At 35.9% G+C, this 15,810-nt stretch overlaps 1 protein-coding gene across 5 annotated transcripts in view; it reads right to left on the bottom strand.

Annotated features, from left to right (window-relative positions):
* Window positions 1-1,657: 1,657 nt before the first annotated feature.
* The window catches only part of SPIN1 (spindlin 1), a 59,225-nt gene continuing 45,072 nt past the window's right edge, over window positions 1,658-15,810 (bottom strand). For all 5 annotated transcript variants that reach the window (XM_083884546.1, XM_083884547.1, XM_083884550.1 and 2 more), the window contains 4 exons: window positions 15,429-15,477; window positions 9,992-10,245; window positions 8,788-9,021; window positions 1,658-5,364 (listed from right to left, as the gene is read on the bottom strand). In XM_083884546.1, the coding sequence (XP_083740672.1) occupies window positions 5,165-5,364; window positions 8,788-9,021; window positions 9,992-10,245; window positions 15,429-15,477 (737 nt within the window). In that variant the 3' untranslated portion in view covers window positions 1,658-5,164. The remainder of the gene's footprint in view (window positions 5,365-8,787; window positions 9,022-9,991; window positions 10,246-15,428; window positions 15,478-15,810) is intronic.

Raw genomic sequence — 15,810 nt, 5'->3', positions numbered from 1 at the left:
GGTTGCAAAACCATTCCCACAAGTTGCATACAAGTGAAGTTAAATCATAACTAATTTCAGAAGAAAAATGTGCAGAGATCTGTAATCTCTGCATCTATGTAGAATAGGGAAGTGACACCACTTCACTTACACTGCTGAGACCTCAGCTGCTTTCTGTTGTACATACACAGGTTAACATTGTGCATGTGCAGCTCTGCACCCTTTCTGGAAACCAGGAAATTCACAAGGCAGTGGGAAGAACAGAGCCTGAAAAATATGCTTAGTAGCTTGGTGACTTCCTTGGGCTGCAAATTCTAGATATTATATATATATATATATATAATTAATTAAAAAAAAAAAAGTCTAAATAAGTAACTCATTGAGCAAAAAGGAACATGTTTTTTTTCCTTCCTGAAAATATAACTTGTCCATATGGACAAGGAGGAACCTGACAGATGTGAAAATACAATACAATAACATTAAAGCAATAGCTCTGAGTAGGACCCCTACCACCCTCTTAAATCCGAGGGACATTACTGTCTACAAAGCACTGACATTAAAGCTGCTTGTAAATGAGCTTCTAAGTAATCAGCTCTCAAGGGCGAGTTCGTTACTGCAGTGATAAACAAAAAGAACCAAACTGAGGTTGGTTTATCAGTGGTAATACGGAACAGGTTCAGGCATTAGTCACAAGGTGTTAGTTTATCTATTTGTAACTACAATTTAACAGTCTGCTAAGAGAGATAAACACCCACTTTTTGTAGCTGATGCTCTTGCTACAGCAAAGTCTTAGACTCTTCCTAATCGCAGATGTACACAATATAAATCTTCACTGGGAGCAGTGTCAAAGGCAACAGAATACAATATGAAGAGTCTTGGGTATGCATGCTGACATACTTCATGTTCTTCAGTACAGGACTAAATGAACTTGGTGCCAAACCCATGCCAATGTGCTTTAGAATCACTGAATCATTTAGGTTAGAAGAGCTCTTTCAGATAATTTAAGATCTTTTCAGATCATGTTAACACTACAAAGTCCACCACTATACCACATCCTTTAAGTGCCATACACCCTTTATTATCAGAAAAGAGGTAGTAATAAAGAAAATCTGTTCAACATGGAAAGCCTGCCTTAGTAATTTAACCACGTAAAGCCTTCACAACAACTTACAGAACTTTAGAAAATCCACAGTATGGTGATGTTATCTTCTCTGTTCATCACCTCCAATTTATATCAACTTTGTTTTTTATCACCAGTAAAATACACTTACTTAAATTTAAAATTGTTTTAATTCAAAGCAAAGGAATGTATCCCCAAAACACTGCCAAATGCTTCTGCAGTTCCCCCCAACCAAGATATATGGTGTGCTCTGAAAATAAAGACTATTTCACAGACCTGCACAGCCCCTGGGAGTTTTCTGTGTTTAGTTAAATACAATTTAACAGTATGCTTTTCCTTAGGCAAATTCCATCTTATCAGCACTTATACTTATTTAGAAAAAAGAATAAAGATTTGGCTTTACAAGCAAACGTATTTTATAGGGCAAGTATTGTACCAGCATACATGGCTCAACATTAAAATAATAAATCCTTTCAATCAGAAAAAATAAGAAACTGCTCCTTCATAATCTGAAATCACATCACGACCTTTTGCTTGTGAGAACAAAGTTTACAGGCGTAAGTTGCACATAAAGGGTTTATTTTAAATGTTTTAAGGATAGAGTTACATCATAATTATAAAAATTACTTACAGAATTAAGTAACAATTTAAAGTGTTTATACTAAATGCAGAGAACAGGGAACTGTCTACATTGTTCAAAATAAAATAAAAATAAAGAAACCAAGCTCTAAAGATGAATTCATTACCTAATTTAAAAATGTGAACACGAAGACCTCTGAACTATACACATACCAAGAACCATCCAAATTGCACTAATGATGTAAAATACAAAAAGCACAGCATTTTCAAGGAACCAGAAACTGTTTTTACCATAATTCTTTTTCCTGACACAACTAGTAAATTCTCTCTGGAGATAAAGCTCCTATGTTTAAACAAATCCATTTAAAGAATGCTTCTACCTATTCCAACAAAATGGGTTTTCCCCATCTCTACTCCAACGTAGTTCAGGGTTTGGCACTCAAAAGAAAGAAGAATGTAGTGTTCTGCTATTCAACTGAAATTTTATTTTTTCTTTAACAGAATACATGGTCCCTTCAAATGCTGTATAACACATACAACTGGGAAATTACCTTCCGTTGGCACTATGCTCGTCTCACCGGTGCATTTAATCCTACTAACAACCATTAAAACAGCACAATAAGCAAATTCACAAAAAACTGAACACAAAATAAAAACAGAACAAAACAAAAACCTAAACATTTTAACATGCAACTTTAGTTTGTTACATTGAATGTTCTAACCCTCTAAGCATGCAAAAAAGGATGGTCTGCATTTAAGTTGTTTTTTTGTGTTTTTTTCCCTTTTAAGTTTTACATGGCAGCCTGACATCACACACACACACACACAATATACAACAATACTACAGCAGGTAAATGTGAAAGTGAATAACTTTTATACAAAGATCCATGGCTTGTGCCATCACAAGCCCTATGTGATTTTGGAAAGTAATGTTGAACCCCTATAACAAGGAACCAACATTTAGTTACCAGGGTAACGCAAGCACTGCATGCAGATCTGAAACATGAGCCTAAAACAAAGCCCAAAGCAGATGGGCAGGGAGTAGAATTAGTCTCAAGCCTCAAAACTGTGGTTTAAGCTATTAAAAAAAAGAAGAAAAAAAAGAAAATACCCACGCAACAGACAACGGGGACATTGAAAAACAACTGTGAAATTTACAGTTTATAGATTATACTCTAATTGTCAGAATACATAGTGTATTCAACAGACTTGCAGAAAACCCACAAATGCAAGCCTAATGCTAAAAGTGTTCCAGTAGACCTAAACCTCAGATATTTCAAAACAAACCTCTTATTCCTCAGATATATAGCCCCAAGTTCAGTGTACTAGGTTATTAATGTATCTCGTGTGTAATTAATACACTCACTCATTCCTGTGCCACAATATGGACTTGGGCTCATGGAGCCAGGCTCAGCTTTGAGATTTACATGCAGGACTCTTAAGAGTCAATAGAAAACACAACAGATCTGCAGGATGAAAACACTGTGTTGCAAATCTGCTCACTTTGTTCAAACACAAGAAACATTTACGACTCAGGTACTTACTGCATAAGGACTGCATCGAGAAGCTATTCACTGAAAGACAATAGCCTGCCTTTGGTTGCCCATGATGAAATACTGGACATAATGCAATATAGTAGCAATGGACAAAAAAATTAAGGTATCATATTTATACGGAGAGTATTTATTACCATTCAACAGCATAATGAGGCACAAGCCTTAAGGCTAAAATATTAAATCAGGCAAAAAAAAGGACAGAAAGGGGCTTAAACCACTGAGTCTTCAATATCGAGAATACCCACAACAGAGGTTATCTGCACCTCTGTCCTCTGATTAACAGCACCTCTCCTGCATTCTTCCACAAATGGCACACGGTTGGATATCAGGGTATTTGTTCCTTCCATCAACAGTGTTAACTGTCTTCACATTCTGTACTTCTGTGAAGCAGTTCTTTGAAACTTGCAGAACTCTGCCTTATTGTAACATGACAACCTTGTTGCTGTGCTGGATTGTTGTTCCAATTCCATTATTTTTAAAAGCTGCCACACTTAAGGAACCCTAATTTTCATTTACAACTATCTTGCAAGATTATAACCATGAAAAGATTTTGCAGTTGTGGGCTGCTATTTACATCCACAATCTAATGCAGATGACTGAACCACTGAGACTGCCTATAGCTTCCATTAGATAGTACACCACTGGCATGCAGAACTCTAGTGTTCATAGAATGAAGTTCATGTTAACAGCATACCTCAAAGCAAGTACAACATACACCACGAAAGGCAATAACAGGTTTCAACTGTAGGTTTGTCCAGACACTCCTGATGTGGAAAAGCCAGAAAAAGAATAAACTTGGAAGATGCCTTCTTGGACCAAAATGATTAAAAGCAAACCAACACAAAGGAATGCAACAGACTGAGCAGAAGGCAACAAATGCTTCTCCTTCTCTAAAGTTACATCTTCACTGTAAAAAGACAACCCCTCCCACTCCCCTGGCATGAGATTGTGTTTACCATATAAAATGTTAACTACTGTTAGGCTTCTAAGTCCACACACAAACATTTAGGTTGCTAGGTTTTGATATTAAAAGAGACTACTGATGCCAATGTGTAGTCTAAAGTCTTCTGAAGTAGCATATATACTGTTAAAGTTGTGGCACCAAGCACTTGGGTTTTGCTAAGAAGTGTGTATAACAAAGAAAGAAGTACAACATTTAGGATTGAAGGCAGCCTTGTTGCATGTATTTTACTGGTTCCTACAACATGTAAATATGGGCCATTAACCTGCAAATTCTAATTAAGTGGTTATACAGATTAAATGTATTTTATATTTAAAGCCTTTTCACTGAAAGGTGTGTAATCCAAATACTTGGTATCCTACTGCCCTGTGACTACCAAAAAATGCACAAGCATTTCCACACACTGCAAGATCTTAAAAAGCTAAATTTGAAATAAAGTGTAGAAACACAGCAGATTGATATTACTTGGGTTAGGCACTCCTTGACACTGCACAAACTATTTAAACCCTTCAGAAAAATCATCTCTGTCCCAACCCTGAAAACAAGGACTGCCAATATCCAAGAAATTAAATTCAATGTTATAAAAGAAGGCATATCAAAATATCAAACTACACTTGCATGTGGCAGTTGAACAAGTGAGTGCAAGATTGAAGAAAAAGTCAAAATCTATGAAAAAATTTAGATTAATGATTACAATACTAGATCAACTTTACACAGCTTGAATTTGCAGCTGTTCTTTGCTTTTAACTCCCTCCTGCCCAAACATACTGACTTCCTTCAAGAAAAGGAGTTGTCTTACACAAAAAGTGTCATGTTTGTTTTACTCAGAACAAAACAGTTTTGCTGGCAGAGATTGTGGGTTCGCAGGGACATTTAAGCTTTCGTTAAACTGGAAAGCAGTCAAGTCTTTGTGTCTACAAATTTTACATTTAAGAGTTCCACAAATTTGGCAAAAGTTCATGATGACGTCTAAGATGTCTTCACCAAATCATAGACATAAATATGGAAATCATCATCAAACTTGATGAAATAGACAGATGGTTTGGCTTCAACTTGATGAATGACCATGCCAGTCCTTTTCGAGCCATCTTCTTTGGCATATTCCACTTGTTTGCCTACCAGGCTGTCCACAACTTCACCTGGTTCCCGTTCTGCAGGAGGTGAATCATCTGTAACATAAACCAAGTATGCTTTAGTGGACATTAATAAAATTTTGCAGTATGGAAGACAACTGCAGTGTCTTCTTTAAAATGCATACAAAACAATTTAAAGTTGCAAACATTAATTAATTTCCTTCAGACAAGCAACTAATAATTTCTATGCTTGTAGAAAGTAGTTGCAGAAAAAAATTTTCAAGCAATACTGTCTTCAGTTTTATTAAGACAAAAATAGCACTTTGATTGGTAAGAGAAGTAAATCTTTGACAGGAAGGTATATGCACAAGTGGTAGAAAATGGCTGTAGATAACTGAGTTTAAGCCATGAGCAGAAAAAGGCATTGGACCTCCTTAGCAGAAAGGTAGTCTAACTTCTCTCTTCCCACACACATCATTATTCAAAGGTTCACTGTGTGCATTCAACTGCAACAAAAACATCTCTTCTGAAATGGTAATAGGTGTAAACTCCTTATTAAAAGAGGCTTTTGACTCCGTATTTGAATACTATTTTTGGTAAGGTCTGATTGTACTACTTTCCTCTGGTAAAACCTAACCAGACAATCCCTATGCTAAATCTGGTTAACAAAAGGTGTGATTTGTAACAAACATGATAAAGGGTAAAAAGTACTGCATGGAGAACTGGAAGCTAACCACATCTGCTTTCTCAGCTCCTCTTCTTTGATTCCTAGTTCAGATAAACTAGTAGTTTGTATTCTGCTGAAAATTTTTTTAAAGCAATTGTAATATCTGATGTGGCTTTTATTTTGGAAATCAAAAGCTTTTAAATTAGTAATTTTGTTACAAGTTTGTATTAATAATCCCTTACAGTTTCTACCCATTTCATTTTCAGTTTTGAGAGCTCTTACAGGAGGAAAAAAAAACAACAGGGAATCACACAGAATGTGCAGTTTTGAAGAGACCTTCAATATCATCGAGCCCAACACAGCCCTAACACTTCAACTAGATCATGGCATCAAGTACCACATCTAGTCTCTTTTTAAACACATCCAGGGATGGTGACTCCACCACCTCCCCAGGCAGACAATTCCAGTATTTAATCACTCTTTCCATGAAAAACTTCTTCCTAATATCCATATATATTTATATATATTTTTTTATATATATCCATATATTTCTCTTGACACAGCTTAAGGTTGTGTCCTCTCGTTCTGTCAGTTGCTGCCTGGAAAAAGAGACCAACCCCCAGCTGTCTATAACTACCCTTCAGAAAGTTACAGAGAGTGATAAGGTCACCTCTGAGCCTCCTTTTCTCCAGGCTAAACAACCCCAGCTCCCTCAGCCATTCCTCACAGGGTTTGTGTTCCAAGCCCCTCACCAGCCTTGTTGTCTCCTCTGGATGTGCTCAAGTGTCTCAATGTCCTTCCTAAACTGAGGGCCCAGAGCTGGACACAGCACTCAAGGTGTGGCCTCACCAGTGCCCAGGACAGGGGAAGAATGACCTCCCTAGTGTGTCCTGCTGGGCACACCATTCCTGATCCAGGCCAGGATGCTGTTGGCCTCCTTGGCCACCAGGGCCACTGCTGGCTCCTGTTCAGCTGCTGTCACCAGAACCCCCAGGTCCCTTTCTGCCTGGGCACTGTCCACCCACTCTGACCCCAGCCTACAACGCTGCAGGGGCTTGTTGTAGCCAAAATGCAGGGCTCAGTACTTGCACTTATTAAACTCCATCTTATTAAACTTCATGAATAGATTGGCTTCCATTTACACTTAAAAATTCTTCTACAAACAGAAGTTTATTTTTTGTGTTTCAGTTCCTCTATAAATGCATTGTCATGCATATTTATTAACATCTTAGTATCAGTTTTATATATAAAGTCTTTCCTGGCAAGTTCAGAGACACAAGTTCAACTCCTACATTTTCACTTAGAAGTATAGGCAGAGTTTTAGTATCAGATCCAGCAATAAATTTTCACGTTACAAAAAGAAAAAAGGTTAAAACAAATGATCTATAATTTGGTCTTCTCAAAGAATCTGTATTTGAAAAGGGACATATCCTAGAAATTTTATTTATAGTATTATGGCAAGTTCTAACAAATTTACCGAAATATTTGAAAATACTCTAAAATCTGATTTGAAAAATCCAAAATACTAACATCAAATTGTTGACTCAGGGACATGATTCTAAGTATCTGGAAAGCATTCACATTCAGGGAAAGAAGAAAATACTTAAAAGTGTTTAGATAATCAGTTAGCAATAATCTTTTTTGTGAGCACAGGGGGTAAAGTGCACTAAAAGCAATTAAAATAGAAAGTAAGCATATAAGCTTTCCCTACTCTCAACATGGAACAAAGTAAAGCAGATTTAGAATACATTCCTAGGCTATTTTGGTGGTTAATACAAAGGACAAGTTATTTTAACATTTAAGTCTGAAAAAGCTTCCTTTATTTCTTTAAGAAGAATGTAACTTTTTTTCCATTAATATCTATACTTCATTCTTTAAAAGCATTAGAGATTTTGCTTCATTAACACACAGGTTATGCAAATAAGTGCCACTTTTTTATTCTGCCAGCAGATCATTACTGGTGGTCCATCTGAAAGAAGATGATCTCAAACTCAACAAATTACTAATTGGAAAACTGCAGTGATTGATTATATAGTGCTTTGCATATGTATTAGTTACAATGCATTTTCTTTAAATCCCAGATGCTTCTGTCAGAAAGGGTTTTGTTACACAGGAGAAGTAACCCAAAAGTATTTGTTATAATCTCTTTTTTCGTACTGACTATCTAAATCTCTAGAACAATAATGATTCTGTGAAAATCCTTCTAAATTAATAGTAGTCCTGAAGAAGATGACTTCTCATTCAAAATGAGAGGAAAAATACTAAGAGGAAATCTTTTTCTTAGTAATGTGTTACAAAATGTGAGAGAAAATCAATTTTCAAAAAATAAGTACTTCTTTCCCACAAGCAGCTACTCAAGAAGTTTTTCACACAGAGGACACATAGCACAGTGAAATTGATCTTACTATATTGGTTTGACCCAAAATACTCATTCCCACAAGAACTGCTTCAGACACACAAATCAAGAGCCAACTCCACAAGACGTGATACTTCTACAAGAAAACAGCAGTAGAAGACTTTCCACTAAAAAAACCAAAACCTAGTCTTCCACAGTAGTACATCCATATTTTCAGCAGAATGAAGAATAATTATGAAAAACTATTTCCCTGCATTTGTCACTGCTCAGAAAAGTTAAATATTTCAGCGGTTAACACTGCTGTACTTTGTTGTACTACTACTTCACAGATGTTCTTTGTTGTACTACCACATATTATCTGTGATACTCAAAAAAAAAATTAAACGGAATAACAAATACGAGGCTTGTTTGCCATCTCTCTTGTCCATAAATAAAGGCACAGCAAAATGTTTAATACAAAAAGCTGCCAGAAGAAAGCAGTAACTGAGTTACTTACTTGAATCAGGCATAATGCGAAGGTCACCTTCTTTATAATCATCTAAGAGCTGGTACATGTACAAGACGGGATCTTTCTCGTAGGTAATATAAAACCACGTGTTCATAATAGGAGCTCGAGCCAAAACCATCCCCCTCCATTCATCTTTTGAGCCATCTTCTGTCTCAAACATATGTTCCACAGCTTTACCAATCATTGTGTCAGCCAGGTGGGCATCACTAATTCGAGACGAAGCTGAAATGACAGCATTTCAGAAATTCATTCAAAAGCAGAGATATGTATCTTCACAAAAAATAATCTTTATGACGATTAATGCATGAATCTGATTGGCAGGTAGTAAATTCATACACAAAACAAAGTGTCCATTCCAGAGAGTTTAGTGCTGCAGAACTGAGACCTTCAGGATGTTGTCGAAATAACAATGAATTATTGTACTCCCTGTGATTAAATGATCATAATGCAAACTTAATGAGGGATCAATCAAGCAGCAAAGAACTCTGAACTTTAACCAGACACTAGACAAAGACAGGCACAAACAAAAGGCCTATCTCAGAGCAGTTCTATGATGTTATTAATTCAACTTTGGGGTTTGGTTCCTCCTAACGCCACCCTACAGACTGCTTCCAATTCCTTTGCAGTTAGAAGAAGCAACATCTTTTACTATTTACCAACTAGTGTTTACTTGAGTAGAATGAACTTGGTGGATTGAAAAACCTGCAGTTTAACAATTTGTTGCTAATTCCAAAAACCAAAATGCACTATTACTAATCAGGTTCATTAGTTTAGAGAATGTCTTCCTGCCATTACTGTAAGTACATGGCGGTGGCGGTAGTACAAGAAAAAAATGTAACCTTATTACTGTTAGACACACAAAATAGACAACATGGTCTAGATGGCTTAGAGTTGAAATTCTAACAGAAGTATCAATATGAATCTAAAAACATTGTAAGTATGTACATAGCATGTACTACCTAAAGACAGAAGACAGCAACTGAACTCACTAGCATAATCAACATTTTGTGGAATAGAAAAAAACCTAAAGCATTTAGATTACCTGTCATGAGACAAAAATGAAACTGACCAGTAACATTTAAATGGTCACAGCTTATCTTGGGGGAAGTCTGGAGGGATTAGTGGAAAATGTTTAGTGATAAATGTCAGCCAGTATGTATATTTATTTAGGAGAAAAACCCCAAACATTTACCAACTCTGTCCGGAAGAACTTCAAGTGCTGAAACTCTTTCATCTTTGTGAAGTTCTAGTCCATACACGCAATCAAATCCATCATACTTTATGAGATAGAGTGAGGGATTTACAGGAACTTGATCGAGAACTGTGCCCTTCCATTGTGTTACAGGTCCACTCCCTTCTTTCCATCCGTGCTGTATCCTGCAGCCTACAATATTTCTTCGTGGCTGAGAAATAGGTTTGCTTGGTCCCACATTGTTTCTATGTTTTCTGTACACAGATACAAACATTAATATTAAACAAGTACATACATATATAAAATTCTACTTCAGAAAACAGCTGTATGCTTTTACATGACAATATATTTTACAGCTTAGCATACTTTATTCTAATTAGGGCATAAAGCTTATCACGCTTTATTGGAAAAAACAAAAACATACTTAGTGACACATTTCTCATGTGCTGTATAAGGTCAGTTTCCTAACAATAAATTCTAAATCTAGTTTGCTTAACTCAAAGTAACTGTTCTATCATTTGCTACACTGAATGTCTAAAGTGAAACTCACCTGATTACATCTCAAAGCACAAGGTTAGCTGGCAGTATTACAACTTTACAACCTTGTTGTTCTCTGCAGAACAGTGAGCAACTCCTTCCCAGGAGGAAGAAGTCAGTGCAAGCATTATGTGGCTGACTGAAATTTTTTCAAAATGCTTGTTTACATAAAACAGACTTGTTTTCACCTAAGGAAAATTTAGGCTCCTTCATTTATAGGTAATTTTGACTCCAAGTAGTTTTAAAGACACATGACACCAACAACACTTCGTATTTAGTATGAAAAATGAAAAATTGCATGTAATGTAAATGGCCATAGAAGGGATACTCCTTTATGTGGAAAACAGATCAAGTAACTTTTTTGTCCTTCTGTATTTTCATGGAATTGGCATGGAAATTCCCTCTGGTAAGTAACAGCTGCTATTCTGATGAACTGCAATGTAAGCCATTTGACAGTTCCAAACCACTGAAAGTGTTATATAAGTTTTGTTTTATTCAGCTGTTAAAAACACATATTGACAATTCTGAACACAAGTGGAAGAAACTAAGGAGCATTATGACAATATACAAAATTCTCCTGGATGTCAACTTGTCATAAAATAAGTTTTTGGGCTACTACTTGTAGCACACATCATTTCAATGGCAGTAATATATGCACACAACAGCTTAAAAGTAATATCTAAATGATGATCAGTTGCAGAAGGCAATATTCTTCCTTAGATTTGAGATAGTGATCAAAGAAAAAGGTCTCCAGGAATGATGAATACTCTCACAGAAGTCCCTATATAATCCAAAAAATACAGATAACAATCACACCACTGAAATCTTGGAAGCAGTATTTCAGACTAATACACTCACAATATGATACTGGAATGTTTAATGCTGTATCATAACTGTAATCATAACTGTCATCATAATGCTGTATCATATGTAATCATAACAAGATACACAAGTAACTGCAGTACTTGTCCCACCTCCAGACTTTAATTCACCATGAAGATCTTAGCAAGTGTGCTTTCAAATTTCACTTTTGTTACCATTTGAGGTTTTCAAAGATCAGATTGCATTTTTGGATTTCTAGCTTCGATAGCACAGATATCTGGAACAGGCTGGAATTCCTCCAGAGAGACTCTCCCACAGAGGTGGTTCTAATTTTATGCAAAAACCTGAATGCATTTTCAAATTCTAGTTCTGCTCAAGTATATGCATATGTTTCTAATTTTATGAAGTGTCAGTAATAGCTTACTTTTACAAAATAAGATCAGAGATCTGGTTCTCAGTGCAATAAAATTGAGTTTGTTCTGTATTCAATTCATTTAATTAGTGCTAATGGAACACTGCTTCATTCTGAAGCGAATAAAAACAACTAGAAATAAAAGAAGTTTAAACTGACATTGCTCTGTCTAGTTTAAGCAGTTTATGTTGCTCAACATCTCATCTTTGAAAAAGATCATAATGCTATTGATATTCAACCTCCCAGTCAACTTTACTTTGTGCCTACAAAGCACTTTTATACTTAATTTGGAACAGTAAGGCAGAAAGTTTTACACTCATTCTAAAAAAAGATGGAACAAGACACCATAACTGAGTTCAAACAGGTAACTACGTTTAAAAGGCCTCATAGAGCAAAGAGCATTAGGAATTTGATTACAACTCAAGTACCCTCTAGGTGTACTACTTGCAGTTCAGATTTTTGTTTGGAGGTTGCATTACTGAATGGCTGCTCATTTCTTGTTTCTTATTCATGTTATAAGAAATTAGATATTCAAAGTAGTATATTACCAAGGAAAACCTATGTCTTGCATCTGAATATGGTAAGAAAGCAAGCAAAAGTTTCTAACTATTAAAAATTAAGTCATGAATGTACTTCCATGTGATACAACCAAGTAACCCAACTCTCCTTTCCTCAACAGTGTAGCATTTTTGTAATCAAGTAACACAAATAACCTTCTATGATGCTCTGTCCAGAAGGTTCACAGTTTTTCCTTCTCTTTCATTAAAATAATCTTTAAAATTTCCACATACATTTGCTCTTGAATATTTGAAAACAATTAGACATGTAAGACATGAAGCCAGGAAAAACAAAAAATAACAAGTCCTGGAAATAATTCTTGACACATCAGACACATCCTCATTGTAAACGGCCCTTTGATTCCCAAAAGTTTCTGATCCTCTTCGTTATCTTGCAGGCTGCAAACTGTTAAGTAATACCTAATGCAATAAAGTTTCATTATCAAAACTAGATACTTTGGAAACATTCTGAGGACTACACAGCCAGAAAGAATCTGCCCAGATGTTAAAGCTGTGTTTATATGGTCCTTGCATAAACTTTAATTTGGCTACTGCTACCTGGGAAAGAAACATACTGCAGAACTGAAGAGAACTGGTAACAGAAAAATCAGCCATTACTGGAGAGTTGTGCTTAAAACACGAACTAGCATTTAGAAAAACAGGAATGGCAATGCCCAGTAACCTATAAAGTTACTCATTTAGGTTTTGTTGTTGTTGACTGTTTTTTATCCTGATTATGTCATCTCAGAAAAACACCACAAGGAATAAAAAAAACAAACTGAAGCCAGAAGGACGAAAGAAAACCACAGCTCTCAGATGTGCAGAACATGCACAACTGTGAAAAACTGGAATGAAAAGTATAAAACACTCTAGAAGCAGTACAGCAGCAGTAGTCAGTATGCTTTCAAATCTTTCATGGTATAAGCCATAGAAGTTATTGAAAAGAGGATACAAAACTTAATACAACTGTGATCTTATTAATGTCTACAACTAATAACAGAATGGCAATCAGAGAATTGTTATTAACTACTTTTCACAATATTCAGATTATGAGGCACATTAATTAAGACAAGTTTTAAAGTACATTTTGTACTCCCTCAAAAGTAAAAAAAACATTCAGTTGCGAGTTTCAGCTATAGATGCTGCAGAAGCCAAGAGTATGTTATATTAAAGTGGCATCAAAATTTCAAAATGTTTAAGTTCTGTTGTAGTTAAATTATAACCTACACCTCAAAATCTCTGAACTGCTGACTACAAGAAATCTGGAGAGCCTATGTAGAAAGGGTTGTTTCATACATGTGCGAGATCTTGCACTATTCTTATACACTAAGGGTGGAAAGAATGACATCTGTGAGTTTACTGATTGATCTGATGTCAGTGAGGTCAGCTTCATATTGGCAGAGATCATCACTACGCACAGACAGAGCACTTGGAAGAACTGTCCTATAACCATGGGAACCATCAAGAGGCTCAACAGTGAACTACCATTTAAAGAGTTCAGAAGGCTCATCCACACTGCTCATTCTATCACAACCTCAATTACTGAGTCATGCCTTGTTCCTTCCTCTGCCACAAACCTTCTGGAAATAAACCTTTAAAATCTCAATGGCCTTTGAGTGCCAGTAGGCTTCTTTTTCCTTAAATGAGGAGGTAATTTAATAAATAGCTAAATCAGTGAAAAAGTATACATTACTAACTCACGGTCTATCATATTGGCTCAGAATAGTATTAGCATACAGTATTACATCATATTCATATCCTACTCATTTATGGTAAACTCTAAATATAAACAATATTCTACTACTCTACTTCATTCTCAGACAAGTCAGTAAGCAGCACACAAGAAGTCATCTTGGCTTGGTAAAAAAAACCCTTAACTACATAACAAACAATTGAACTAGGCTAAATTAACACAAAACTAAGCTGGATGCTTTAAGTTGAATATCTCAAAATTATGTCACTTAGGAACAAAACTTCTTATGTCCCACAAAAGCCTTTATGCTAAGCAATTTACAGCCTATTTAGTTATTTAAATAAGTGTATATTAACACAACAATAAGACAAATCTAGCCACCCTCAAGTACAAAAGGCAACCCACCTCTGTTAGTCTTCCCATCATACACTCCTTTCTCTGAGCGGTTGAAAAAGAACAAGAGAAATTAAATTTTAACCAACTCTACCTGTCCCTAGACAAATAAATGTTTCTCTTTGCCTTCTATGAAGATAGACAAGAATGGATAATGATGAGCTGGTGGAAGGCATCAGAGTAGTTTAACATCAGGTGTTGTCTCTAAGAAACAGTTAACACTGTTAAAAGTGATTAACTGCGGAAAATAGGCCTGCCAAACAAACTGCTTGTGACTGATACACATTATATGACTTTACACTTACAAAGAGCTAGTAACATTTTAAGTTTCCCACTTACCCAGCTTAGATTTTTCTCGCCAGATATAGCCAGATATAGCATCTTGCTGCATGACACCAAGACCAATTATATCCAGAAGGTTACCTCTACTTTCACATAGGTACTCACCAGTGTTCAGCTCCTACCATTTAGAATGTTGAATATGGAAAAATACATGCCATGAAAGTGTAGCAAAAGCAGGTATCCTTCCTTCACATACTAATAGCAGCTTCCTTACAGAAGTATTTCAGTGCATTCTTTATTTTAAAAAAATGAAAAATCTTATCCAACACTACATTTATAGTACGTACATGATTAGATCTATCTCAGATTCCTTCTCAAATAGGTTCTTAGTAAGCATGATTTGCAGGTTTTTTTAACCTGGTGACTGCATAAACTCTGTGTCAGAGAACAGACACCTACAACAGACGTGGCTAAATTCAGGCTTGAAAATCCTTCTCTACAGATTCCAGACAGAATTTCAAAATTGTATTCATGAAATATAATGTTAACAGTCAAAACTTTTATCTGTGGGGCTTTCTTTCCTACTACCCTCCTGAAAGAACTAAAAGTCTGACTCTATGCACATATATAGACTGAGTATTATTCCATGATTTTCAAGAACAGAGTGGAACAATGCAGATTTCTAGAACAATACTTCCAGTTACTGAGAGCTATTCTTTAGTAAATATATTAACAACTTACTTGTGGGATGTTCTTTTCTTCATCATGCTGGCAGACACTCCTGCATGACCTACAATATAAAAGATGTTGAAATTACTGGAAATTTATTTTAAAACTTACATAAAAGCCTTCATATTGGATGTCAAAATGTAAAGAATTCAAACACTTTATGTTATGACTGATCAGTGTCCTTCTAAAATGGGAAAAGGCTCTAGACAGACATTGGCTATGTGCACAAGAGACTGTGGTGGGCTGATCTTGGTGGGATGTCAGGTACCCACCATCTCTTCTCTCAGCTGGAGAAGGGAGAGAAAATAAGGTTCCTGATTTAAGAGAGGGACAGAGAGGCATCACTCACCAACTGCCATCACAGGCAAACCAGGCTTGACTCAGGGAATATTAA

Source organism: Zosterops lateralis (genome assembly GCF_965231275.1).
Source record: "Zosterops lateralis genome assembly, chromosome: Z".
In the NCBI taxonomy this organism is placed as follows: Eukaryota; Metazoa; Chordata; class Aves; order Passeriformes; family Zosteropidae; genus Zosterops; species Zosterops lateralis.
Note: the sequence above shows the minus strand (reverse complement) of the source record. Positions and strands in the feature narration are given on the sequence as shown.